We start from the raw sequence: 26,847 nt of genomic DNA on the forward strand, positions 1-26,847 counted from the left end.
CACTAGAGATCACATTAACAGCAGCATCTCAGACCAAAACAAATGTGCGTGTCGTTTAATTAATAAAGTTTGGGAAGAAAGAAAAGTGAGCCGAATCTGAACAGACAACTTGTGAAACTCAGCTCAAACTGTCAAACTAGGCAGTACTGATCAAATATGAATCAAGATTCTGTTACTGCATCGCCTATATCTTGCATCAAATGTCTTCAGAAATATATCTTAGTGTATTTTTTAGTGTGACTTCATTCTCTCTGCTCAGGCCATTACTCCACTATATCTTCACATAGCAAATAGTTGTTTGTGGACATCTAGTGGGGCTGAATGTGGTATATTGGACCTTTAATGAACTCTTTCCTACAGCTACATCTCATTAAAACTAAACACACTATCTATTCACATTTCTGCAGTTTCAAAGTTTAAGTCCAAATCTATCCTAAAAAATAGTTATGATTACTTCATTATATGTGGATACAGTCAGGAGGGGAACCTGTAAATGGTTTATAGATCAGACAGTGTGAAAAGAATGAGCCAAAGTCACCAAGGAGTGGGATGAAGAGCAAGTTCAGGTATCACATTATCATGCTATTCTTTTCACCCACTGGCAATTTCTGGTTTGGGCTCAGGCTAGACTGATTGGGTTACTGTATAGGCTATCATGTAGCTAGGTCAGTTGTCACAAAGCACAGCGCTGGAATGTTCTCAACCTAACACCTGACAGCTTAGTCCCAAGAAAAGACTAAACTGATATAGATATGACAGTAATGTCATGTAAATCCTGGGAAAAAAGTTACAATTTTTCTCCCTGAGTTCAGGTGCTTCTTATTTCCACTGAATCCTTCATTCATGTCAGTTCATTTCACCTTCTGAAATGGGAAAAAAGTGAGTACAGTCTCTGAATGGACACATTATATTATTTTCTTTGCCCTTTTTTTGTACCCTTAGGCCTTTAGATTTGGAGGCCTGGCTGATGCACTTTGTCTCCCATCATTCTACCAACGCAGTGTTTTCAAAGCAAGCACAGAAGTCAGGTGATGGTGTCAGTGTTGCAATTTCATCAAGATCAGACCACGGGTTGAAAAAAAAAAATCCCCTTTTTCCAGCATATTCCTCCAGAAACACATTTTCTTTTGCAATATGTCACAGTTCATGTCACATTTTGAATGAATCTGTCTTGATGGTTGTAATATTTATATGCTCATCATCTGCATGGGGCAGACTTAATACAGCCACACATTATGAAGAAGACTTGTTTGTTACTATATATGAACAACACAGATGGCTTTCATTTCTTGCTATATATATCAAACAACATGAGGCTACAGCCATGCTAACAGTCCTGTGAGGCTGTATTTAGGTACAGTGGTACTTTGAGCTAAATGCTAACTACAGTATGCTCATAATAGGTTAGGCATAATGTTTGCCAATTTCACCATCTTAGCTTAACATTTGATTATTGACACAAAACACACATTCAGTTGCTTAGCAGATATTTAATTAATAACCAATCTACTGAATTGTTCATAACCTGATGATGGTGTGAGACCAAAATTATTACAAATCATCCTGTGGTGGATATGAATCTCTGTACCAAATTGTGTGCCAACAAATCAACTAAATGTTGAGATATTTGAACTCATCCAGATTAGAACTGGATAAGTGAAGATTTTCACCTGGTGGCACTAGAAGAAAAGTCAAAGGGTCACTAAAGTCAATAGGGTTCTTCCTCTGAGGACCGTGAATATCTGCCCCAAATTTCATCCTAATCCATCCAAAAACCAGGGTTAGGGTTAAATCATTACATAAACATATTAATTTAGGAAACAGAATCCTCCATGCACAGCCAGTATTTTCGATCAGGTGCTGGTCGGTCGCAGGAAAATCTTAAGTGAAAATTAACATAATTATAAATATTAATCACCCCATACTGAACTGACTGTCAGTGGTAAATTTTGATTTTCATATAAATGTAGGAACTTTTACACATCTGGTACTGCAACTGAAATGAGGAATAGGACCAGACAGGAATGACAGAGCAAGAGAACCAAAACTAACACTGCCCCCAACAGATAATAAAAAACGAATCGAACAAAAATCTGGTTGCTCTGTGAACTAACGCAAATCAATTTGGCAGTTCTCTAGACAAATAAGTTTGGGAGGCCCCTGCAATAAATCACTGCTTGCTACTGAGAGGGCAAGAATAAATATCCACTAAACACATTTTAATGACGGGCACACTCATGGCTTAGTGATTGCCATTAAGCAGCAGTCATTAACAAGTAAAGAAAACCAACAGTCTATTTAATGAATAAATGAAGCTGGCAGATGTTTTGGATTTACTAACCACTTACAGATAAATGTTTTACCACAAGTTGTGCCTCTATGTCAACGCTTGGTGGTAATTGTTCGGAAAAATCTCTTTCATTGCCTGTTGCTACACCACAAATTTCCTTTTGGGTTTTTGTTGAGACGCCCCGTGACCTACTGGCAACAATTTCCCTCGGAAAAGGGAAAGGATCTCGGAGCGTTTGTCTAAGAGGCTGACAAGCAGAAGACTATTGTAAATCTCTGCTGCTGCTGCTGCTGCTGCAACCCTTCTCAACCCCTTCTCCTGGAGCAATGAATTCCTCCCTGCTTATTTTTAATTCAGTAAACCGCACTGTAGCCACTACATGCATATAAAACTGTGCCTGGAAAAATACAGCTCAATGGCTCCCCCCGCTGCAGCAGTGAAGAAACTGCAGATAGGGAGAGCAGAGCAGGGCCGCAGTGGGAAAAAAAAGCTGCTGAGAAGTGCTGAGCCGCTGAGAGGAAGTCAGATAATATTTGGACTGGAACAGACTATTGAAAAGGGAAAAGGGTGTGTGTGAGAGACAGAGAGAGAGCAGTAAGGCAGGGAGGGGGAGAGAAAAAGAAAGAGGGGGCCCACAGGGAAACAGGGGAAGGCAAAAAAAGACGAGTGGGTGGTTGAGAGCACATGAAAGGAGAGATTTTAGAAACAGAGATATTATGTTGCAACAGAGTCTATGGGTGCATGTAAGAGGGCAAGAGATCCCACATTCTTTCAGTGTTTAAATGTCACTCCAAGCACACACACATATGTGCACCTTTGTACCTGTGTGTGTGCATGCGAGTGTGTATCCAAGGGGAAAAAATGATTGCACTCACGTTGGATTGCACGGAAACGCGGGCCGAAGGAGGGTGAGGAGCCCGAACCCAAATCGGGAGAGTTGCGCCTCTTCTCCAGGCCTGGAGATGCCTGCACCGTAATCTTATGGATGAAATCTGCAGCACAAACACACACACAAATAAAGCATATGAAAGATATTAAACCACGTGTATGCCAACCAAAATACACACACGTATGGGTTTACTCGCTTAACTTCACAGTCATACATTCAAGAGGCTGCAAAACTTTTAAGGCTGCAAATCTTTTCTTTTTGCTTCCTCATTTCTTTTAAACAGCTGATACTGACTGTCATTTATGGTAGTGGTACGTCTTAGCTTGGTAAGAAATGTTGTGTTCTGAGCCAAGTGTTTCCTAACATTTAGACATCACAGCAGATTTAATCTTACTGTTACGTGGCTCATTGCTGTGCTGTGTTTGAGAGGGAACTGACCGTTTCATCTTCAAGCTAACTACTCACTGTGTGCTAGCACTACTTATAACAAGCTACAGAGCCCAGCGGGTGTCAGGAGGCAAAGTTTGAATAAGTCATTCCTTCAAATGAAGTGCTTTCCTACTCAATTCAGTCATTTGCATCTTTGGGTTACTTAATTCTTGCCTTTGAATTAATTTGTGCTGTTGAAATTAATAAGTCAGATTTTCAAATTGCTTAATTAGAGTCTGTCTTGTGAACGTCACCTCTGAAGCATCCAGTAAGCTGAAAAAGGGCAAAACTGCAGTATATCTGCTATCTGTAAAAGATATATAGATAGTAAGATATATAAACAATAATAGAAGGATATACCTAAGAGTCAAAACCTAAAGTAGATTAAAATAAAACTACATTGAATCAAATGATTTGTACTGAGGGTGTGTGGGAAATGAAATTAAAGTGGTGATGCCACTATCACAATTTAATAATCCCAGAGGAGAGGTTAGAAAGTCAAGGAAGGATATAAAATAATTAAATGGTATTAAGTACTAAAGTGAGGTCACAAAAAAAGTATATTGACTGCATAAATTACTAATTTGACAAATGATTTACCAAAGATTTAGCCTAACACTTGTTGTGCTCCATTTAGCAGGTAAGTCTTAGCAATAGCTAACTATATGTGGTAGAGGTAGTAAGCTACTGCTAGCTTGCTGCTTATAGTAGCACCACTGCTAATAGTAAGCTTCATAGCCAAGTGGGTATCAGGAAGGAACATTTGTAATCAATTATTTACTCAAATTAGTTATTCATGTCCTCAAGTTATGAACCATTACGTCAAATGAATTCATGACCATAACTTAATCTGTAATTTGTTCATTTGACTTCCGTAAATCCCTCCCATTTATTTTTTTATTTGTGTCCTCAAATGACTACATTATGTTCTAAAATCGCTTATTTATTTACATTTAGAGGATGTTAAAGACGATTCAATATCACATTTAACTGCAAAGTCCTGAAGTATTACTACATAAAATGGAATCAATGAGATAGTAATTTCACATCACGACTTCATAGTTCAATTGCATTAATTATAAATTCAAGGAGGCAAATAAAGAAATTAAAGGATTTAACTTCCTCAATTAAGATAACACACGGTACATGTATAATTTAACAGCATTAATGATTTGTTTGATGGAGAAAAACATTGCACATATCACGCTCCAAGCACTAGCTGCTACTAGCTTGTTGACATTAGTGTTTTGCTAACTAGCTTGCTGGCCAGTTAGCAAAAGTAGCCAATATTCTGTTCATGTTAACCAAGCTGACTGAAGCTTCATGGTGTTAGGAAGTAGAAACCAAGGCTGAAGATAAAAAACAGTAGAATTTGACACATTTCTTCTGTAATATTTGCTTTTACTTTAAATGTGACTGAATTGACAGCCGCACCACACAACGCTGTTGCTAAGCTATCTCGCTATCACTAGCTCATTTGTTTCTCTGTATATTCAGCGACTATACAACCACTTTAGAAATAGTGACGCAAATAATAAATCATTATAATATTTTATATCTTTGAACATTTATGCTTTCTATTGACAATATAGGATAAGACGTGACATACACGTTGCTCTTTGGGGTACAAAGTGGAAGAGAAACACAGGATGAAGGAAAAGATAATAATATTGGTGGAAAGCGGACAGGAAAAAAGAAAAGGAGTCGGGTAGATTAGAAGGTTCGAAGGAGAACAAAAACACTAACTAGGGAGCTGTAGGGGAAAGGGACTGGGAGAGAGAGGATTGAGAGAGGGATACCTAAAGAGAAAATAAGTGAGAGAGGGAGAGAGAAAAAGTTAGAGGCCAGCCAGCAGTGTATCCATGGACAGGAAGTGTCGAGGCGTGGTTGGCTCACTCTCCCCTCTCATCAACCCCCCCCACCACCACATCACCGCCCTGCTGCTGCTGGGAAAGGCCTAACCACAACACACACACGCACACACACACACACACACGACGCATTTACGCATGCTTGCTCAGCCCAAAAATACACTCACACACGCATTGAAACACAGTGGATGTGAACTGCTGCAGGCTGTGTGACTTTGTGATAGTAGGGGACGCATAAGAAACAGCAGCCAGCTGAGTATGAAAGGACAAACAAGAGAAAAAAAGTGAGTGTGTTGGTCAGTGCAGATATCAGCACGTCTGAACTTGTGATTGTACCTTTTGACCTCTGTCTAACGGTGGTCTCAATGTTGTTTCAGGGGATTTTTTTAGTATGCTGAGAATACTTTGTGAGAGGACAAATTTAAAGGGTTCTCACTTTTCACATTTTTTGTGATAAAAATACAAGTAAACAATTTTAAAGTTGATGCATGACAGCAGAAAATAGTGCCTGCCTCCTCTTCAAAATATCAGCTTTTAAACCTCCATTAGTCCAGCCCTGATAGGAACCTCCAGTAAAGCCGAGCTGCAAAATTACAATAGTTGGACCTCAAAGCTGCCTCACTTCCTCGTCTCTGCTCTCTTATATTTTTTGGCAGTTGTTGTTATTATTGTTGTGTTGCTTCTTGAGTCTGAGCCAGTAATGGGCCATTGAAATATGATTTCTCGTAAAGACTGCTCGCTGACACATTCCAGCTAATAGTTGATTCCTATTCACTTCAATTCACACACACATACACACACACACACACCTTGGGGCATGCTGATCTTCTCCCCATTTTTGGACTTCAGCTTGTGCTTCTTGAAGGTGCCCTTCCTCTTCTTCACGTTGGGTTTCTCCTGGTTCTGGTTCAGGTGGAGGATGAGGAGGCTGAGTTCGCGCTCGAACACGTCCTGCTCCCACTGGGCCAGCTGCTGCTCGCGCTGTCGCAGGAACTCTTCGTGGGACTTCTGCTCCAGCGCCGCTCGCTTCAGCTCCTCCTCGCGGCATCGCAGCTCCTGATGGAGGAGGGAAAGACAAGCGGATGAAAGGGGTTAGGAGGCTGTTCGGTATCATCGAGTCCCAATCATGTGTGACAGGAGTTGTGCAGGCTTACATGCTTATCTCCTCCTGGGTGGCAGTGTGAAATGAGATGCTGAAGAGGGCTAGTTGTGTTCAAACCTTTGATCAAAATTAATGATAAGATGACTCACAACTGCTTTTTGACAGTTTATTTGATGCCCAGTAGTTTAGTGTTTGATCCCAAGGTGAAAAGGTTGCAGTATGCAGGCTTTACTCTCTGGGAATCTTATATTACACACCAAACTTCTGTTTCCGGTGCTGAAAATAGCACCTATATCAATTCAGTATTTTTCAACCTGCACCCTATTTTCCCATCTTTTTTGTGTCTGGGTGACTAATGGGAACAACAATTTTTGAAACTGGTCCAGAATTGAGAGAGCGTGCTCCAGCCAACAGCCACGAAACAGGCTGCAATGTAATCCGACAGGGCAGCAACGCCTCATCAATGTACACCCACTTGTTTTTGACTCTAACAGGCTCAGATTGTTATTATAGGTGTCTGACAACATTATGGGAATTACCACACAGAGAAATAAAACTTCATTCTTTACCTTTTACTTCAGTCTCACTCAAGGAGAAGTCTCTACTCTACTATACTACTATAATTTCATGATATTCTCGGACTCTATATCCAATCGACTTCTATTAAGCACCGCCCCTTTCCCTCAATGCACCAATCACAGTCACACAATCACCCAAACTTTGTAATCCTTACACTCCAATACGTGTCGAGTGTCTACTTTAACGTTTTATGTTACAAGCTACAAAGACACTTTGAAAATAGACACAACATGTGACTAAGGAAGATTTCATATTATTGCATATTTTAATCCAATAACCTAAAACAAATCCGGCTGAATGCCAAGAGTGGATTAAGCTTTGTGGAAGAGCAGATCAGTATCATCAAGAAAGATATTTGTCTTTTTAAACATAACATTATCATCAAAAGACACATTTTCTCTTTAAGTAGCCTTTCCTAACGTCTATAAAAGTTGATACAGATGTTGCAACATCTATTCACACCTGAATCCTTAATAAAAAGGAGAATAAATTGATCGATTATTCACCAAAGTATACAAATGGCTACTTTACTGAAGTTAAAACTGACAGCCTCTTACCTTCTCTTTAGCCCGGAGTTCATCGAACATGTCCTGGATCTCCAGTTTCCAGTCCTCCTGCAGGGAGTGGAAGGATTCCTGCGGCATCTCTTCCTTCACCTGCTGCTCCAGAGCCGTCAGCTGGGTCAGGATGGAGCTAAAATTGGGTCTGCGGTGGGGGTCCTGGTCCCAGCATTCTGTCACACATACAAGCGCACACACAGTTAGAAACCACAGTCCAGCACATGAGAGCATTCAAATACAGAATAGCACTTGTTACTATTAGAACCGCTTGACTGTCCTCACACACCGACACTAAAATAATAGATACATTTAGAGGGGGGATAAATGGGTTTTCATGCTGGAAAATCTTGCTGTGTGCTTAAATTGCATAGAGGTTATTTAGTTTGGTTGTAAACTCTTGTTTCCTCAAAATCGAGTGGAAAATATCTGACAGTAAAGTGAGACACGTTCACTTGACTCCAGCACGGTTTCACTTCTTTCGAGCCTTTTCTTGAATCAAGGGACCTGAAAGAAGGAAGTCGCTCACTGATTCACCATAATCCTCAGACATGCAGATCTGCACTGAAAAAAAAGGTGAATTTTATCGCCCTGTTGAAAGGCGTTCATTAAAGATTTGAACGCTTTCAAATAAGGTCAATGACTTATCGAGGCGGATGCTTTTGCACTCATTACACTTCATAACGGATGAGTATCCTGCACTGCCTCTAATTTTTATTTACACATATTTCAGGCACTTGTGTGAGCACAATCTAGAGTCAAGCTGATCACTTATTCAAAGTGTTATGCTTAATTAACTTGCTGCGGGGGGTTTTGCATAATTTGCTGCAACACTTTGGGCATTACAAGCAGATCAAAAACCAATCCGATAATTAATTAATCCTCTGAGGTGGCTATCGGTGGTTTTGTGCACTGATCTCTCTTCTTCTCTTTTTTTTTTAAGCACATCCGTAAAAGACAAGCTGACATCAAGAGAAAGGGGCTTAAGTAGAAAGAATGTAAAATATCTATTTGTGCTTGTTGGGGAAATGTGTGTCACGAATAAGGCGGATATGAGGATTATAATGTGTTAGCGAGTCCAGGTGACTGTGCAGGTTTTCTTTTTGACACGAAACTGCAGAACGCATATGGGCACAAACATATTGCACAAGGTGGCTCCAGCACAAAAAACACTTCCTCTCTACAGCCACGTTATTAACAACATACTGGAATTTGTTTTTCTCAATTTCAACCCAGCTTTGGGGAAATGGAAAGAAAAGCGTGCCGGGGACAGAGATTTGATCTCACGCAAGAGCCACTCTCACACCAGTTTACTGAAAGTCGCAGTGCCACGAGTGCATTGGACTACGTCTCTGCCCACCTGACATGAGCTGAGCGAAGGGTTCGGGGCACGTGGAAGGGATGGGCAGGGTGAGCTTGTTGACGGCGACTCCGTAGGCAACGGCGAGTCCATCGATCCCCTTGTAGGGTGCCTCTCCTGTTAGAAGCTCCCACAGCAGAACACCATAGCTGGAGGGAAAAAAACACAGACAGCAAAGGCATGAGAGAGCGCACTCAGACCACAACTAAACACAGGATATAAGCCTCAACAAGCCTCCTGTTACACTACTTCCTCAAGACACTACAATACGAGACATTTTTACATAATACCACACATAAATTATAACAGCATTATTAACCAATTTCTTGTGAGTTTGTTCAAAAGCTGCAAACTCAATATGAAAGCCTTCTAGCAAGGATGATGGCTTTTAGAGTGATATTTATGCAACTATATGCGAAATTCTTGTGTTATTAGAGCTGCATTTGTTTGTGGGACAATAAGACATTAGTTTATGTGTTGATTTCAGGCCTTTTAACTCAGTGACCCTGTTTCAGATCCTTGCAGCTGCCATTGTGTCTTATGTGACGTTACCAATAGGGGGTGCCAAAATCCAGAATATTTCTAGCATAGTGGCTTGTATCAATTCCTTTTTTAGCCACTGGGGGGCAGGAGAAGACGCTGGAAAGAACAAAACTGTTATATTAAAATCTTATAAAGCTGTTGAAGTAAATATGGTGGCAAACGATTGCTAGTTCTGTTTTGGTGTCCAACAACTCCTGCAGAACATACTTGGAACTTTTTAGTTGATAGATGCTAAACTAAGCTAGCCGCAAACAGACAGGTAGGTAGGCGATGATAATGAGAGCGGAGTTTACCAGCTGAAAACCAAAACAATAAGCTAAAAAAGCTAAAAAGCCTCTTATAGAGCTGATAAGAACCATATTAAAATTAGAATATTGATTAGTGCTGCTTTATGCTATATTTAGCTATATTTAGACCTTATGGGTGGTTAAAATATAAATGTTGGCATTTTTCTACTTTTTTTTAATACAATAATTTGGTTAAATGACAAACTAATCAAATCCCGTCACACTAAGCTGTCAGTCACATTATATTACTGAACATAAGGCTAATCCTTATGTTTGGCGAGGGAACCGCTGCTAAAAATCTAGCAAAACCAGACCAATTCATGGTATTATTTTGTCCTCTGGCTCATGTCTAGAGACATTTGCAGCATAGATACTGATATTACAAAAATGGGATGTTTCAACATGAGTGACACCAATGTCCTTACTATTTAAATACAGTATATGATGATGTTTTTAGAAGAGTAACAGCCCGTTTAGTTGTGAACTAACATCACATGATAAAAACTTTACACACTGGCTTGTTTCTGGACTTTTATGGTAGCTTATCCTAGGTTTTGCTTTGTAGATAAATATAACTTACATTCATTATCATAGCATTGACAGTACATAACGGAATATTTTTGCTTGATTGAAACATACGCTCACAAAGCTATGTGAACTCATGCGTGCAGAAGTTGTACAAACACAAATACACACAAACACACACACACACATACACACACACAGGACTTCTGAGCCCACACAATGGGAGCAGCCCTGTGTCCTTAGAAGATGAAGCGTGGCGCAGGACTTGGATCTCCCACACTGTCAATTAGCCCTTGCCCAGACCTGACTGAACGCACTGTGGAGGCTCGCTAAGTGGAGAGCACAGGCCGCAGCCTTTTTTTATTTAGTTCTTTAATTACAACTTCCACACACTGTGACTGTGCAGAAACGCTGCTTGCCGGCTCGCCCCGAGGCGGTCGTCGTCTCCGCGTGGTGGCTTTGGAGACGAGTGGCCGTGGACAGATGAGAAAAGAATGGTAGAACAAAGATTACCCTTCATTTTTCAGAGCGGGGCTGCCTGCCTGCCTGCCCGCCTGCTACTTGCTCATTTTTCCCTTTTTCCAGATTGTGCAGTGATTGCTGTGAAAATGAGCTTGCGTGGGTTTGTTGTCGATAGACGGGGGAGATAGAAACGAAGAGGATGTGTGTGTCAGATAGTGAGATGGCACTGAGCCCATTAGGGTAGTAAAAACTGTACACTTTTACTAAATCAAGTTCTTTACAGTACTAGAAAACTATTTAAGCAGCTTGTATTATATAGAATCCTTTTGATGTTCTCAAGGACACTCTCAAAAAGCTCCTCTGTAACAGCATGCTCAATTGCTTTTATATAGGCTCTGAATGCTGCTGCAAAGAGACGTTTAAGAATGGATGAAAAGGTCCAAATCCACAGAATTAAAGCATAGCATATGAGAATAACTGCTATAACCACGAGGCAGCAAAGCCGTGACTGTGTTTATTGCTTTAATAGATTATTTATATTTTCACCTATTGCTGAGCAAATTCACCCCCTGCTTGCTTCATTTCAAATGCAAATTCATTATACGGCACTTAAAAGCATTCTTGAATCCCCTCTCAAAAAAAGAAAATCACACAGTTGTTAAAGTCATTGTTATATTACCGCAAACCATAATCAAGAGACTCTTCTCTCTTTTTGTGTAGATGTGGCAAAACACACACATACAGATACTGTATGTACATGCACGCACACACACTCACACACTGGCACACACACACACACAGAGCTATTCACAGATAAAGGGCTGCGGTTAGGTCTGGTGTGTGGCCTCCTTCTCTGTCTATACTGGAGACAATGGGACAGTGTGCACTACACATGTCCCACAACAAAGCACAGAGCAGCTCTTTGAAGAGACGCCATCACATGGCTGCAGCGGCTGTGCCGCAATCCATCACTATGTCCCTCCATCTCTTCATCATTCTGTCTCCCACCATCACTTCTCTGCACTTTCACCCTTTTCTTCTCTTTTTCTTAGGTTTTCTGTCCACAGAGCGCTGTGGCAGGTCCGCTGTCCTGCTGAGGAGTGGCAGATGATTCTTCTACACTACTTCAGTTCATACAGAAAGACTCATCTCAATATTGAATGTCACTGGGCTATATTCCATGTTTTAATATTACACTGCCATAAAGTTGGCTGATTTGTGGGAGACCGGAGGCTAAGATATATTTTATATATTAAATCTAACAGCTCATTATATTTTTTCTACTATTTATTTTAGAGCTCTATTAAACACATAGATGAAACTGTCACCTAATGCTTCTCAAAGAAAAAGTATCAATTCTACTGATGCAGTGATTCCCTGACTTTTCCTGTAGCGCCACCTGCAGGTTAACTTTTTTAGCTTTTACTGAACTATCTAAACCAATATAACTTTTCATCTAGTGACACCATTAAGTCAAAGTTTCAATCCGTCGAATACTTTGGTTCATCATCAGCCTCAGCTAATTAGCAACGGTTAGCATGCTAACACCGTAAACTAAGGCTGAATCTAAAATGTTTGTCCTCAGATTGAGCGATCACAGACTTCAGTCATATGTAGTGTGATACGTTCATCGTCATCACGTCAAGTCTGCCAAATAAAACTGCATTCTGAGAATGTGATTAAGCCTGTCAGCGTTTCCATGGAGATAAACTGAAGTAAGTTCCTGTAACTTATTTCAAAGTGTTTATCTGAACAGTTCAAGCGCTGGTTGCTGATTCACTCTGAATAAATCAGGTTGGAATGTGAGATTTGTGGGATTTTCTTTTTACATGAGCTGCTAAACACTGTTAATATTATATTCAAATTAAATCCTCATTGTACAACGACAAAAAACAACCTTTGCCCTACTAGTTCAGCAGATTATAATAAACAAATTATTATTCTGTGTGTAGCCTACATTAAGCCTAATTAAAAATCAATTCGTTTATACAGCAAAAAAAATTGAGCTTTATTATTATTATTATTTTCTTTTACATTGTCACTTTACAGCCTACTGTTGCAGGATTATGGGTTTTTTTTCTAAATGAAGTCAGGTGTAGTCTTCACCCCAAGCTGCAACAAAGCAGATAACTGTAACAACCCAATATGTTAAACTGTCACTTTAAGCTACTTTGATTAAATCTACATCCCATTTCCTTAGATAAGGTTTTTTTTTTGGACTGACTGTGTCCCATTGTATTTTACCCTGCTGGTAAATATCTCTGGGCTTCAGACACTCCATCCTCACTCACACAGAAACACACACACATGCGAGCGCTCACCTCCACACATCGCTGCCCTTGGAAAACGTGGAGGACTTGATGACCTCGGGGGCCATCCAGGCGTAGGTGCCGGCAGTGCTCATCTTTGTGGTCTTGTGCCACTCTCTGGCCAGGCCGAAGTCGGTGATCTTCAACGTCAAACCCTCCATACATTCGTTCTCTATGGGCTGAGCCAGGAGGACTGGAGAGGAAGAGAGGGAAGAAGAAAAAAAAAAAACACAGGTTAGATGTGAGCGATTGCAAATTCAAGCTCAATTTTGTCCCTTTTCCTTTCCTGTAGAGCGAGCTTTATCCTCACATTCACACAATCTCTCAGTCTCTCTCACTTCCTCTTTCTTTTGAATTTAGGCCACTACAATCCAAGCTGACACTCAAACACATTTCCACATATCCTATGACACACTCCACTTCCATTTTGTCAAATCAGTGTAAACAACCCAAATCCCTTGTCCCTGTAAACAAATACAACATGTTCAGGAGGGGCTTGTTCCACCTTTACACATTTATACTAGTCTGTTGTTGGCGTGCTGACCTGATTGCTGACATGCTATACGGGAACAGGGCCAAACACGCTGTGACATCAGAGAGCAGGCTCAACAATATGGGTCACATGAGTGAACAGAGAGGAAGCATCATTTTCTAACTGAATCCAATGTCTCACAGCTGGCTTGTTTGGAGTTTTCCTCCTCCTCATCTTGTTATCACTTCATAGCAACCCCCCTTTATTTTGGAAAGGCTTTTCACTTTTTTCCACAGCGGCTGCTTCACTGTGAAAGCTTCCCACTATTGTGTAGCAGCTACAGGGAATTAAGCATTTTCCAACCCTTTTTTTTTTTTAAGGGATCAGTTTGGATTCTTATTGGAAGAATCTCAAACTCAACAACTTTTATCTTGCTGCCCGCTCATATGGAAAAAAAAACCACCCACACCGCTCCCGTATCACAGGCTAGGATCACAATAGCAACAACCTATGATAATGCGTTAAAGCTAAATTCACCACGCTATCATTTACTATTATGCCCTTACCCTCATGCCCTTGCTGCTGCACGCTAGAGTAAAAAAAAATATTGGTCAGATTGACTCAACTGGCCAACAAGTCTAACCCAACACATTATCCCTTTAAAGTACGCTGATATCCATCTTCACTGTATCTTATCTCATACCTGCAGACCACCATCACACGGCTGCTGAGCTACACGCACGTTCAAAGCAGTATCCTCTTTCAGATGATCAGATATGCGTCGGCTGTCGCATGGAAATCTCGCCTTTTTTCTATTTTGGTAACAGGTAGGTTATCGTTTACGATGCGGGATAAAGTTTGATGTTTGTTTGGCGGGGGAGACAGTGGCGCGAGCGACAAGGAAACGAATGGAAATCATTACGATGGGAGTCACATTAAAGGAGGTTTTGTTCATCTCCTGTCATGAAAAATACAGCACTGATTATCAATTCATGTTTCCTGTGCGACAAAAACAGTGGCGACAAGAGTGACTGACTGTGCAGTTTGATGTGCCCTGAATGCAACACGAGACAGAAAGCGCCCAAACAAAAACACATTTAAAACTGATGAAGGGGGTAAAAGAGAACTCAAATAATGCAGTTTAAATGAAGATGAAGACTTAACTCAACCACTTCCACTAATCAGGTGCACAAAACCTATTAGTGGTTTGAATGAAAATGATGATGTGGGTTGTTAGAGCTGCTTTGACTTGATTATGTTATAATGTGAAAGCATCCATCATTATCAACACTTCTGGGCTGATTCAGCGATTTTTTGCAGACAAAGGGGGGGCTCTTTTTTTTTTTAAGTACAAGTTGGAGCACTTTACTAATCTAAGCTAATCTTGTTATCTTCGAAAAAAGCGGTAAAGAGCCTCACAATATTCCTCCCATGTTTGGGTTTCACTATCGAAAGGAGTAGTGCTTCCTGCCATTGACACAGCCATTTCTCACACAGTCCAGCTGTTCGTGTTGCTAACATAAACACTTAGCAGGCTGTTACTCATCTGTGCATATTCGCACAAGGCTATAACTTTATTTATATGTGTCTTTATGTCATTTTAAGGCAGCTCAACTACACAAAATCAAACAAATTGCTGTTTTTACTCTGCTAACGTTATGCCAAACCCGTCTAGTTATCTCCAGTGGCGGGAGAAGTTTTCAGTCTAGTTATAGTTCAGTAAAAATACCAATAAGGCAATGTAAAAACACTCCATTATAAAGAACTCTCTCAGGTTCTGCAGGGATTGTTTAGTATGAGTATTGAGTGTGATTTCATTGGATTGTTGAAAGTCAAGTCTAGAAATACCTCACTTCCATTTCCATCACCACACACGCGTGTCATAGTATGTGTTCTTAACCACACGGCGGACCAGACCTGATGCTTAAAGGATGTAGTGAAGTATTATTACTACGCAAAACTCATGCAGGTAGGAATGTGGTCTAACATGATGAAACATTTCCTGCAGTGTTTTTTGATGATCCTAGTATTTGTCATGAGGACATCAGAGATAGGAAATCTGTCTCTCCTGTCTCTTTCTATCAACAAAACACATCTAGATGACATTAAATGACTGTATTTGAAGATGTAGCAGGTCCTCACTACCTCATTGAAAGGCTTGTGAATAAAGGATCATATGTAACCTAAATGTCACTTTTTAATCAAATTTAATGAAACCTTAAATCTACTGCAAACTGTGGTTTTTATTTTCAACATAACTGTGCTGCTTTTCATGCTTCAGTAATATAAAAACAGCTGGAGTCAGGATTTCGATCAATCAATGGCTGAACCCAGACTGATAGAGTCTCAGCGGTAACACGGAGCGATCAGATATGGGTGACCGATATGAAAGTATAGCTCCACATTAGTCCATCCAAACATAGACACAAACACAGAAATCCAAAATGAGAAAAGTACACACTGTAAAATGTAATAACCTATAAGTAAACACGTTTTGGTAACCAGCCAATGTTGTGTGACCGCACTGCGTTGGAAAGCTCGACCCGGGCGACTTTCTATGAAAATAGAATATAATGCAGAGGACGTGGGTTGCTGCGGTGTGACTCTGTATCACATGTCTCAGTATGATCGGCGGGGCCGTGCCTCTCTTCCCTTTTGCTTGGCAGGCTTGGCATCGTTCAGGGCAAGGCTGGCCGTCAACGCAGGGAGGAGAAGCAGCAAAGAATTTGACTTATTATAGGGAAGTAAGACTCCTGCTATTTGCAGTCACTTTCCGACTTTCTGGGCTCGCCGCTCTTTTCCTTTTTTTTTTTCTCTCTTTTTCGCCCTCTTTCGACTGTGTCCTTCGCTGAAAAATCTCTATTTTCTCCCACCGCACATATTTCATCTTTCTCATACACATATTCTCTCTCTCTCTCTCTCTTTGTTGTCTCTGTCTTTGTCTCTCTCTCTCTCTCAGACATCCTGTGCTGTGCCTCGTAGCCCAGAGGCAGCGAGTTTGACGTCACAAAGGAATGCATCACAAGAGGTTGTGTTGTCTGCTCCGTGTGTGTGTGTGTGTGTGTGTGTGTGTGTGTGTGTGTGTGTGTGTGTGTGTGTGTGTGTGTGTGTGTGTGTGTGTGTGTGACCCTTAAAGGGGATAGGCGACATGGTTCTTTCATAATATACTTGCACGATTATTTCTGCACAAAGTTCTGCTGAAATCACACATACTTGCCTGTGTGATTGTGTGCATGTTATGTCTAAGATCATGACAGGTGCAACGGCAAACTTTACTTCACATTCATTAAGGTCTTTATTCTAACAGTCAGACAGGCGGCTTTTTAAACGGGGGGAAAAACTATATTAAAGGTATGTCCATCACAAACTTTCCCATCGACTTCTGCCTCAAGAAGAAGGCACAAACAATAAAATAACAAAAGTAGCCAGTGGCCTAAACAAAAACCTCTACAGTGGGAAAAAAAAGTGTCCACTCATTTAACCTTTTTGCAGAAAATCAATTTCTGTCCATTCTACGGCTGAGTCATTGTTTCTGTCAATTCCAGAGGCCCTCAGGGAGGGGGGGGGTGTTGGAGGGAGGGGGTGGCTGGCATTTACTGCAACAGGGCCTGATCCCTTGCTCCACTTCTTTTGTCCGCCTGCCGATCAGCGTCTGGTAAAAACAAGCCACGGGCAGTAACCCCTATTTCCACCCAGGCGGTTGCTCGCAGCAACACGACCCCACTTCCAGGAAGTGACGCCGGTATCAGACAATTAGCCCCCGGTGGTGGAACTCTTCCTTGAAAAAAAAACAAAAATGGGGAGAAAAAAAAAGAAGCCAGGAGCCGTTTTGCAGTTCCCGCTCACTGTTCATTGTGCACAATAAGCAGAGCGCTATTTTAGGAAACGGAGGTTAAGAGGGGTCATGTGACTCCAGACACTGACAAGAGACAGGCGGGAGGGAAGTGTAGGTGCTGCTGTGCAGAGCAAGAGAAGTGTGTGTGTGTGTGTGTGTGTGTGTATGTGTATGTGTATGTGTATGTGTATGTGTGTGTGTGTGTGTGTGTGTGTGTGTGTGTGTGTGTGTGTGTGTGTGTGTGTGTGACAGTGTGTGTGTGTGTGTGTGTGAGACAGAGAGAGAGAGAGAGAGGGAGAGAGAGATGCTGAATGTTGATCGTTATCATATGATTGCGTGAGACAGAGCACAGCTAAAAGTGGCTGCCTGGACCTAGAAAGCAGAATTATAGATAATGGTACACACACACACACACACACACACACACACACACACACACACACACACACAAAGCACTCATTCTACATTGGCAAGCAGAAACACACACAGACACTTAACACAGAACACACATTCATTCACATAATGTCCATTTTTTTGCAATATACCCAGCTGCACACAAGCAGCAAAGTATGAGAAATCTCTGCACACACACACACACACACACACATATAGTAGGAAGCATATGCACCACAGGGACACATGCATGGACGCATGAATGCACACACCAGGAAACGACTATATACCCACATAAAAAGAGGTGCAGCCTAAATCACAGGAGCAGTCCTTGTGCGAGAAATGCAAAACTTTTGACATAACTGCAGATAATCTTTTAAAACATTTCCCGTCGATAGCAAAAAAAATAGTCTAGCCGGTGTACAGCTGGCATTTCACACATTTCATGGGCTGTGGTGAGTGGTGATTGTGAACCTCAACAGTAAAGCTGCAGCCAGACAGACAAATAATGATCTGAAACTCGCTGGGTAGCTTCACAAAGGCAAGGCAAGTCATTTGATACGTAACTATTAATAATATTGAAACTAGTTCTTGGCGTGGACAGTGATCAATCTTGAAGTCTTATCATCACTTTGGTTGCCAGGTTTGGTTCCACTGGCCCCATATTGAGACCAAAACCAAAACCTGTGTTCACTGTTTGTGGTTTCTGCAGAGGTGCTAAGTCACGCTGTTCATCAAGAAATAGAAAGACAGACAGCCTCAGAGGAGTCCATCCATCCTCTGATGTAAATAGATTTAATGGCAGCCATGCTGGGAAAAAAGGGCAAATACCTGCAACTGGCTCCAGGCCTGCACAGGTACACACACACACACACACACACACACACACACACACAAATCCAAAGGCAGATTTATTGTAAAGAACAACAATTGCATACAAAACAGGGTTCTGACAGTTTCATAACACACACAAACATAATAAATATACATAACTCATGCATATAAATGTCTCTCTGCACTTATGGAAAAGATTGAGCCTACCTGTACACACACGTGCATGAACAAACAGGTCCACCACACTCAACCGTTCACACTCACACACACGCACGTGAGCAGAAGCAAACGTAGTGACAAACCTGCAAACCCGCACAAGTAACAAAAGCATATTAGTACTCTTAGCAGCACCACACCACATTCTTCTTCCACTTCCTGAGTGCATCCACAGTTCAGCCCCCGTCCAACCTTCCTCCTCTCACCACCGCGCCATCGCACTGAAGACGGCCGCCGCATTAGTCAGCGGCTTACCGGACGGCGTGTGGCAACACACTGTGTCCAAATCAGCCGCTGACCCACATAACATTAAGTCTGCTGCTGACATCTTCAAAAGTGTAGCGAAAAAAAAAAGTTGAGAGGTTTAAAGTAGTTGCAGTAAATTGTCGACAGGATGACTCCAGAGTACAGAGGCAGGAACCATGGGAAAACAGACTCACACCCTTAATGACCTCCATGCTATATAGAGAGCTATGGCTACTAACACAAATAGCTTGAGGTCTTTTACATATGATCACCATACGAAGTTCATCAGGATTTAAGACAATGAATGATTTTTTTTGGTGCTGATAAACTTTTGATTTACACTTTTGGGTGAATACATGAAAGATGCATGTGATTGTTATCTGCATCCTACCCTATCTCCTACCTGACATCATCATTTCAGAAGGCCTGTTAACAAAAGTGGCAAACAGACCAAGAAATCCACCCCTCCTTCAAAGGATAACGGCAAGTAACATGACTAGATCAGTCTTGCCCAGACATAACGTCTTCCTGACAGAGAGGCGAAACCAACAATGTCACCACATAAACACCGTGACAGATCCCCATGGCAACAGGACTCTGTTTGGTATTGTTTGTTGTTCAGAAACAAGAGGGTGTCAGTTGCAGACATGACTTGTACCAGATATGAGTTTGGTGCTGGGACTGACTCAACCCGGCAAACAGTTAGCTTAGCAAGAATCCAAGCGTCAGGGATTTTTGAGATGATTTAACTAAAGCTTACCTGACTGATAATGTGTAAATGTGTTGCAACTGTGATCGCATTCCCCATCTATTCGTCATTAAACAAGAGCTCAAGTCTATTTGGATTTCTTAACAGTTGTGTGAAATCATTCCAATCAGTTATATGTTAAATCATTTCTTGGAAAAGAGAAACTCAACTTTCAAATGAAGTGAAATACCTTCAGGGAAGTTGCTCTGGCGTCATTAGCGATGCAATGACCCTGTATTTCAAGGAAGTCTTGTCAACCAAAACAAACATTGCCAAAGTGATTATCTACAAAATCAGACATAAAATGTATCTTTATGGAGTGTGGGATTTTTCAAAGTTCAAAGAATACTTCTGTTTTTTTTAATGTAGCCACACAGTTCAGCCTCTGTCTGAAACAGGCCGTTTTAGCTCCTGTCTCTTTAAGGCCTCCCTGTTGATGAGCCCACTCTTTTCTGATTGGTTAGCTTCCAGACTTCTGAATACTCGTGAGGCTATGTAAACAAACTATAAGTAGTAGCAGTAGTAGCACTTCTTGTTCTTGTTCTTTCTCAAAATGTTAACTTCTCAAACACAGCCGTACATGTTTGAGCCGGAATCCGATCCGAAATATGCAAATGAAAAACTCAAAAAACATGGAAAAACCTAGCAACTATAGAATGCTACAGAATGGACGACCATTTATGAGAATGCGCGACAAGCCGACATTAACTTCTCATCAAGGTAGAAAAAAAAAAAGCGTTTCTACTAGGGCCGGGACTTTAACGCGTTAATTAAGATTAATTAATTACACAATAATTACCGCGTTAAAAAAATGGACGCATTTTAATCACACTTATTTTTGCACCGCGGACCGTTTCTCACTGGATGAGTTTCAGGCGGACCGATTATACTGGAGCACCAACTAGCATTAAAAAGGAGATAGTGGGGGTCTCCAGGAAGTTAACTGGTTTAGAGTGGCAAGGTATGGTGAGTGTGTCCCGATTAAAGAACACGGATACAGATGTACGGAGTTATCTGCTTTATTACAGCTGTGGTCCTTATACATTCACACACAGCAGGAAATCAGGGCAATAAGGATGCAAGATGCAAAAAGGCAAGGGAAAAAACGTCAGCTCTCTAGCGCATGGAGAAGGAGAATTGCACAGGTGTGGTGCGTTCAAGAACGTCAGTAAAACTCAGCTGCATTCAATAACGTAGGACAAATGAAACCTACAATGCAAACAGACTATAAACAGGTAAATATCACTCAAAACAATGTGGGCTTTCTAACTAGCGTAGTTCAGACAACAACAAACCACAGTGAACATGAAAGTAGCTGATGAGACCGCTTTGGTTGGCCCCGTGGATGGGAGTGTGGATAAGAGCATGGTTGTGTGCAAGCTATGCAACAAGGAATTCACATATCACCGCAGCACATCGAGCCTCAAGTATCACCTCAATGCAAAACATATAGCAGCTAGCATGGAAGCTAGTGTGGTAGCTAGCTAATTTCTGAGATGTACTATATTTCTAAATATGCTATTGCTACACTTAATGGCAAAAATTGCACTGGTATGTTGGACTTGAACAAAAATAAACAATATTTGTGTTGCTTAAGCTTATGTATTCAGTCATTATTCAATGGTATACTAAAAATCCATGTGAAAAAAATTACTTCTCACTGTTCTCAGGTCAAATATTTATATGCGGTTAAAATACGATTAATTTCGATTAATTAATTATAAAGCCTCTAATTAATTAGATTAATTTTTTTAATCGAGTCCCGGCCCTAGTTTCTACATACATATACTTCAAGTTTTGGAAGCTTGACGTTGTTTAACATAGATACCAACAACAGAAAATCACAAAAAGTATAATAACATTTTTTTTTGTTTTGTAAACCTAAACTAAAAACTCACTAGCTGAAGAGTAGGAATGGATTAAACAGTGTGTTTGTGTGCCTTAGCATAAGCCGCAATTGTTAGCATGTCAGGCTAACTGGTTTAAAACCTTTTAACCGCATGTTATTTCCATGGCTTAGAAACACATCATTAACTACATTTATTTGTGGGATTACAGGTGACATTTAAAAAAAAAAAACCTACTAACTGACTAACCACTGCAGTATTATCACTATCAGAGTTTAAGCTAACGTAAGCTTTATGTAATGCTCTTTATATTTCTTTACGGTTTACACCCCAGCAGCCCCAGCTAAACTCATTATCTGAGGTAGCGTTATGTCCGTGCTCATCCTAAAAACCTCTTATACGTAAAAAGTGAAGCCTAAATCTTTTAGAATGATATCATGTATGTAGACAGTATTTTCAACCAACTACTGAGGCTAACATAACCTTAATTAGCTGGATAGCTACATATATAGCTAAATATATATAGCATATAGTTAAACGTGATGGAATCTTCCTGTGACCGTTGCCAACGACACCTGAAAAACTGATAGTCACTGGCAGCACAGAAATGACAAAGGTGCTTTTGTCTACCTCTGAAAGCAAAAACCCATTGTTTTAAAAAATTCATAAGAATTTCGAAGCGGAACAGTAAATCCGCCGCTGCCATCATTGTAAACTGCATATGTGTCGTGCCAACAAGGAATGCTTGACAGGCACAGAAGCATCGTTGAGTGAACAGTCAATTACACCTACAGCTCCCGAAATACAAAGAGCGAAAGCAAAGGTTCAACGTCCCGCTCAAGGACATTGGAGAGGACATGCGGTGGTGCTGAACATACAGTGCATGTAGTGAAAGAGACTGTAACCTTTCAGCTGCAGGGCAGTCTCTTTCTAACCATCCAGTCACGATAGCATGCCAGATGGAAAAGTCAGCTCCACAAAGCCGCTCTCTGCCTCTTCACTCTGCACCTCACTTAATTATGTTTTCTCTATAATTCGACGCTGAAGCGTCTCTCACCGCATTTTTCTATGTATGCTATCATTTCTCAACCTCACCCCTCCGCTCCCAATCTCTGATAGGGGTCGACTGATACCGTACCGTGGAAGTATATCAAGCTGATATGACTAGAAATCTGATATTTTGTGTTAATATTTCCAACCAGAGAAGAACATTTCATTAAAAAACACAAAACAATTGTAAAAAGTTAAAGCAATTTGCAAGAATACAGAAAATTCTAAAAGGTATTGAATACCGATCCAAGCCAAAAAATATCTGTATTGGCTTGTACATACCCTTATCGGTTCAACTTAAGCCTTCTGTATGCTCTCTCTACCTTCCTCCCTCTCCCCCCTCCCCTGCGCTGCACCCGTAGGCGAGGGGAGAATTCCGGCAGGGTGGGGGCTTTCCCCAGGAAGAACGGGAGCTTTGTCCCTTGAGGGACGAGGCCATAGGCTGACAGACAGTCTGGCAACCTCTGACCAGGCAGGCAGTGAGTGAGAGAGTGAAAGAGAGAAAGTGACAGAGCATAATCATAGTGCAGAAGATGTCAACTCATGGGTGAAACTAGTACTCGCTTTGCCGGAGTTTCGTCTTAGCTATCGGGCATGCAATATGTTGTTCACTGAAACTGGGAATTAAGCAACAATAGTAAGTTTCTTAGCCAGGCCACAGCCGAGTCAAGTCAAGTCAAGTCAGTTTTATTTATACAAGCACCAAATCACAACAGAAGTTATCTCAGGGCACTTTTTCACACAGTGCAGCTCTAGACCATATTGTTTAATTTACAGAGATCCAACATTTCCCCATGAGCAAGTACTTGGTGACAGCAGTCGTAGCGGACCGACAACTATGAATACAAGATTATGAAATCAATCTGAGGTGGCCTTTTATCCCTTTTTGATGTGCAAATAGAGAGATTCACCCTCTACACCAAAGTGTTCTCATTACTCTAACCTGAGCCCCCTGATGTTTATTTAATTAGTATATGGTTATTATATCACTCTGCATGGCGGCCGTGTTGAAACACTTGAAAACAGTTCAGTTACTGGAAGACACTCTGTGCTCTGCTATTGAGAAAGGTTGATTATGAAACTGGCAATGAGTGCATCTGAAATGTCAGCAATAATCCCTCATTGTGCAGACAAGACTGTGAATGCGTGTAACTGCAGCAAATATGGTTTAAGAAGCTGGAATTGACAAATGTTCGGAATTCTCCTCGATTAAATATTCAAACTCTTTGACTAATAAAGCAATTGACTGTTTCAACACCATATTTTTACTCCAAACCCCCAAACACAACATGAACCAACCAATACCAACTTTGGCTGCAGCCAGTTTGACATAGGGCCTTTCTCAATATCAAATACACCAAAAACATGAAGCTTCACTTTACATTCAGACAAACCAATGCAACTACAATTTTTAGTTTTCATCTATGAGACCAACATTTGTTCTCCAAAAGGAATGATGTCCAAATAGCTATTTGAATAAAATAACCACTTATTGGTAATCTAAATGGTTACTTTCTCGTCTGAAAAAATATGAAAACTTAATGAAGTGACGGTCCTACAGTGAAAATTACAATAGCTTTTAGCCTGACCAAAAACCTCTGCTATAGCTGCTGGTTGGGGCAAAATGCAATGCGTGATACTTTGTTCACCTTTGGCTGGCCAATTATGTAACTTCATCACTCAGTCACATTTATAGGCCTAGCTAGGGCTAAGGTATCGACAGAAATAAATCGATATCAAGTAGTATGGAAACATCTCCCGTCAAATGATACCTACAATCAGTCCCTTTTGCACCCAGACTTAGAAAATATGATTATTTGTATGGACTTGCTCACAGCAAATCAATGCAAGCGTTCGATTTAATGTGATTGGCCCACTGCCACAGCAGCTACAACCCGTCTGTAGTGGTGAAGTCGTGGTGAAGTTGTGGTGAATTTGAGTTAACGCACTCAGCAGTTCAGCAACCTAGATGCCACCTAAACGCTCTACAGTGTGTCTACACTACACTCCTGTTACACCGAATAAAAGCAGGTACTCAAAATGTGGACTTTAAGGGTACTTGGATTGGTATTGATATCGTACCTTTTAAACGATACCCAGCCCCAGGCCTAGCCCTACTGTTATGGTCCAGCCAAAAACAGCAAAAGTTCAAACCTGCACAACTGCCGAACTTTTGTCTCCTCTTTCTGGCAGTGAAGGTAGCTACTCCACACTGTCGATGTCATTGCTGCAGACTCCTTACGCTTTTTTGCGTGAGTCAGACATCGCCCTGGTGACGCAATGCAGTCGGAGCACACCGAGGACAGTCCGCCCCAGTCGACTATCGCAAACAAATCATTGCCGGTTGATATAAAACACATCACTACCAATACACCAGTATGGGAAAGTCACCACAGACTCTAGATTTTAAAACTCAAGAGAGATTCATCAGGCGGTGATGGGCTTAAACAGCATCATGCGAACTCATTTGGCGAGGGCTTGAATGTAACGGATGTTCATTTAAAGCCACTTTTTCAACCTCACAGGGGTGAGTGTTTCATTTTGAACAGATAGATTTGGCATTCATCACTCGTCCTGTAACTGCTTCACAGGAAAAGTTTAACAGTGGAACCTTTGTTTGGCAGATATCACTGGATTCCAGGGGGCAGTGTGTTGATCAAACATGATTTTAGTTTATAAAAGACAAAATGTGAAATCAATACCAAGGACTCGATTTATACAGCAGTGAGCAAACGACAATGGATTACAGTGTAATATAGTGTAGCGACGAAAGAGGTAATCAAACTTAGCTCTACGACCAGTACAAACCTGCTTCTATCAAGCACATTCTGGCAAACAAGCTACGAACTAATAATCTCAAGGGTGACGGTCTGAAACACACCTTTACACAAACACAAGGGGATTTTTCTGTTTCTGGGCACCCATGTTAACACTGTCAGAGTGGGGTTATAAATGATTCCCTGTGCAAAGTATCTAGTTCCAGGTAAAAACGCTGTGAGGTCTAGAAAACAGTCACTCATTAACAAGCCTCCAGCGCTCATGTGTTGAAATTTAACCTTCATTAGCGCCATTTTCTTAGAAACTCACACAGGGGGTCATCGCTGGGTTTGACCCAAGAAGATATGAGTTCAAGGTAGTGGCGAGGGGGAAGGGGTGAATTTCTGAGGAGGTAAATATGATGGATCAAACACAACTATGTTAGAAATCTAGTGCCAATTAGATGCATCACTGCAATATAAAGCCTTTAAATCCCGGGAACTAAGGAGGTGAACTCAGGAACTAAATCAGGAAAGTCCCCTTTTGTGCAGTCAGGTTTGCATTTAAACCACATCTGAATAGCCAAGAAGATTAGACTGATGAGAGATTAAAAAAATAACGTCATTGTTTGAGACGCCGTGTGTTTTCCCACACAATGAAGCAACACAGAGTTCTTGAGTTCAGGCAGTTTACTGATTTGTGATCGAGACACAAGAGTTCCTTGACCTGACGGTACTATCTCCAGAGCAAAGACAAGAACTACAGCTGAAAAACTAGATGTTACTAGACCCTGGTCTCTCCAGGGGGGTTTCCACTTTGTAGCTTAAAGTGTTCCTGGGTTTCTGAAAATGTTCCTGGCTGTAAGAATACTAGTTGTTTTTTTTGACTGAATTTGTTCTTGGTCAGCAGAGCAGGGTTTTAGTTATTAAAACATTTATCTCAGAGCTGCTTTGAAGGCAGACATTAATTAATGATTGTAATGAAATTACACACAGAATGGCACATATAGAATATATAATGCCAACTGTACATGAAAGAGAATGAAAGAAGGGGGGGGAATATTGCAAAACCCAAAAATATGCAAGAAAACTACTGGAAAAATTTCAATGAAATGGTATGGAGCTGATTTTATGACATAGATTCGACAGTAATTCAATGAGAATTTGTGTTTTTTTTGGCAAATGGAAACAGTGGTTCCAAATGATTATATGGACTACTGTATATCAACACAACACAGGTATTTATG

At 41.0% G+C, this 26,847-nt stretch overlaps 1 protein-coding gene across 1 annotated transcript in view; it reads right to left on the reverse strand.

Moving 5' to 3' along the window:
- The window catches only part of LOC134005481 (mitogen-activated protein kinase kinase kinase 11), a 41,188-nt gene that overhangs the window by 4,722 nt on the left and 9,619 nt on the right, over positions 1-26,847 (reverse strand). The window contains exons 2-6 of the mRNA XM_062444398.1: positions 13,216-13,396; positions 9,078-9,226; positions 7,718-7,893; positions 6,289-6,535; positions 3,166-3,282 (exon numbers count right to left, since the gene is read on the reverse strand). Of these exons, the coding sequence (XP_062300382.1) occupies positions 3,166-3,282; positions 6,289-6,535; positions 7,718-7,893; positions 9,078-9,226; positions 13,216-13,396 (870 nt within the window). The remainder of the gene's footprint in view (positions 1-3,165; positions 3,283-6,288; positions 6,536-7,717; positions 7,894-9,077; positions 9,227-13,215; positions 13,397-26,847) is intronic.

This window comes from Scomber scombrus, chromosome 23 (assembly GCF_963691925.1).
Source record: "Scomber scombrus chromosome 23, fScoSco1.1, whole genome shotgun sequence".
NCBI lineage: Eukaryota > Metazoa > Chordata > Actinopteri > Scombriformes > Scombridae > Scomber > Scomber scombrus.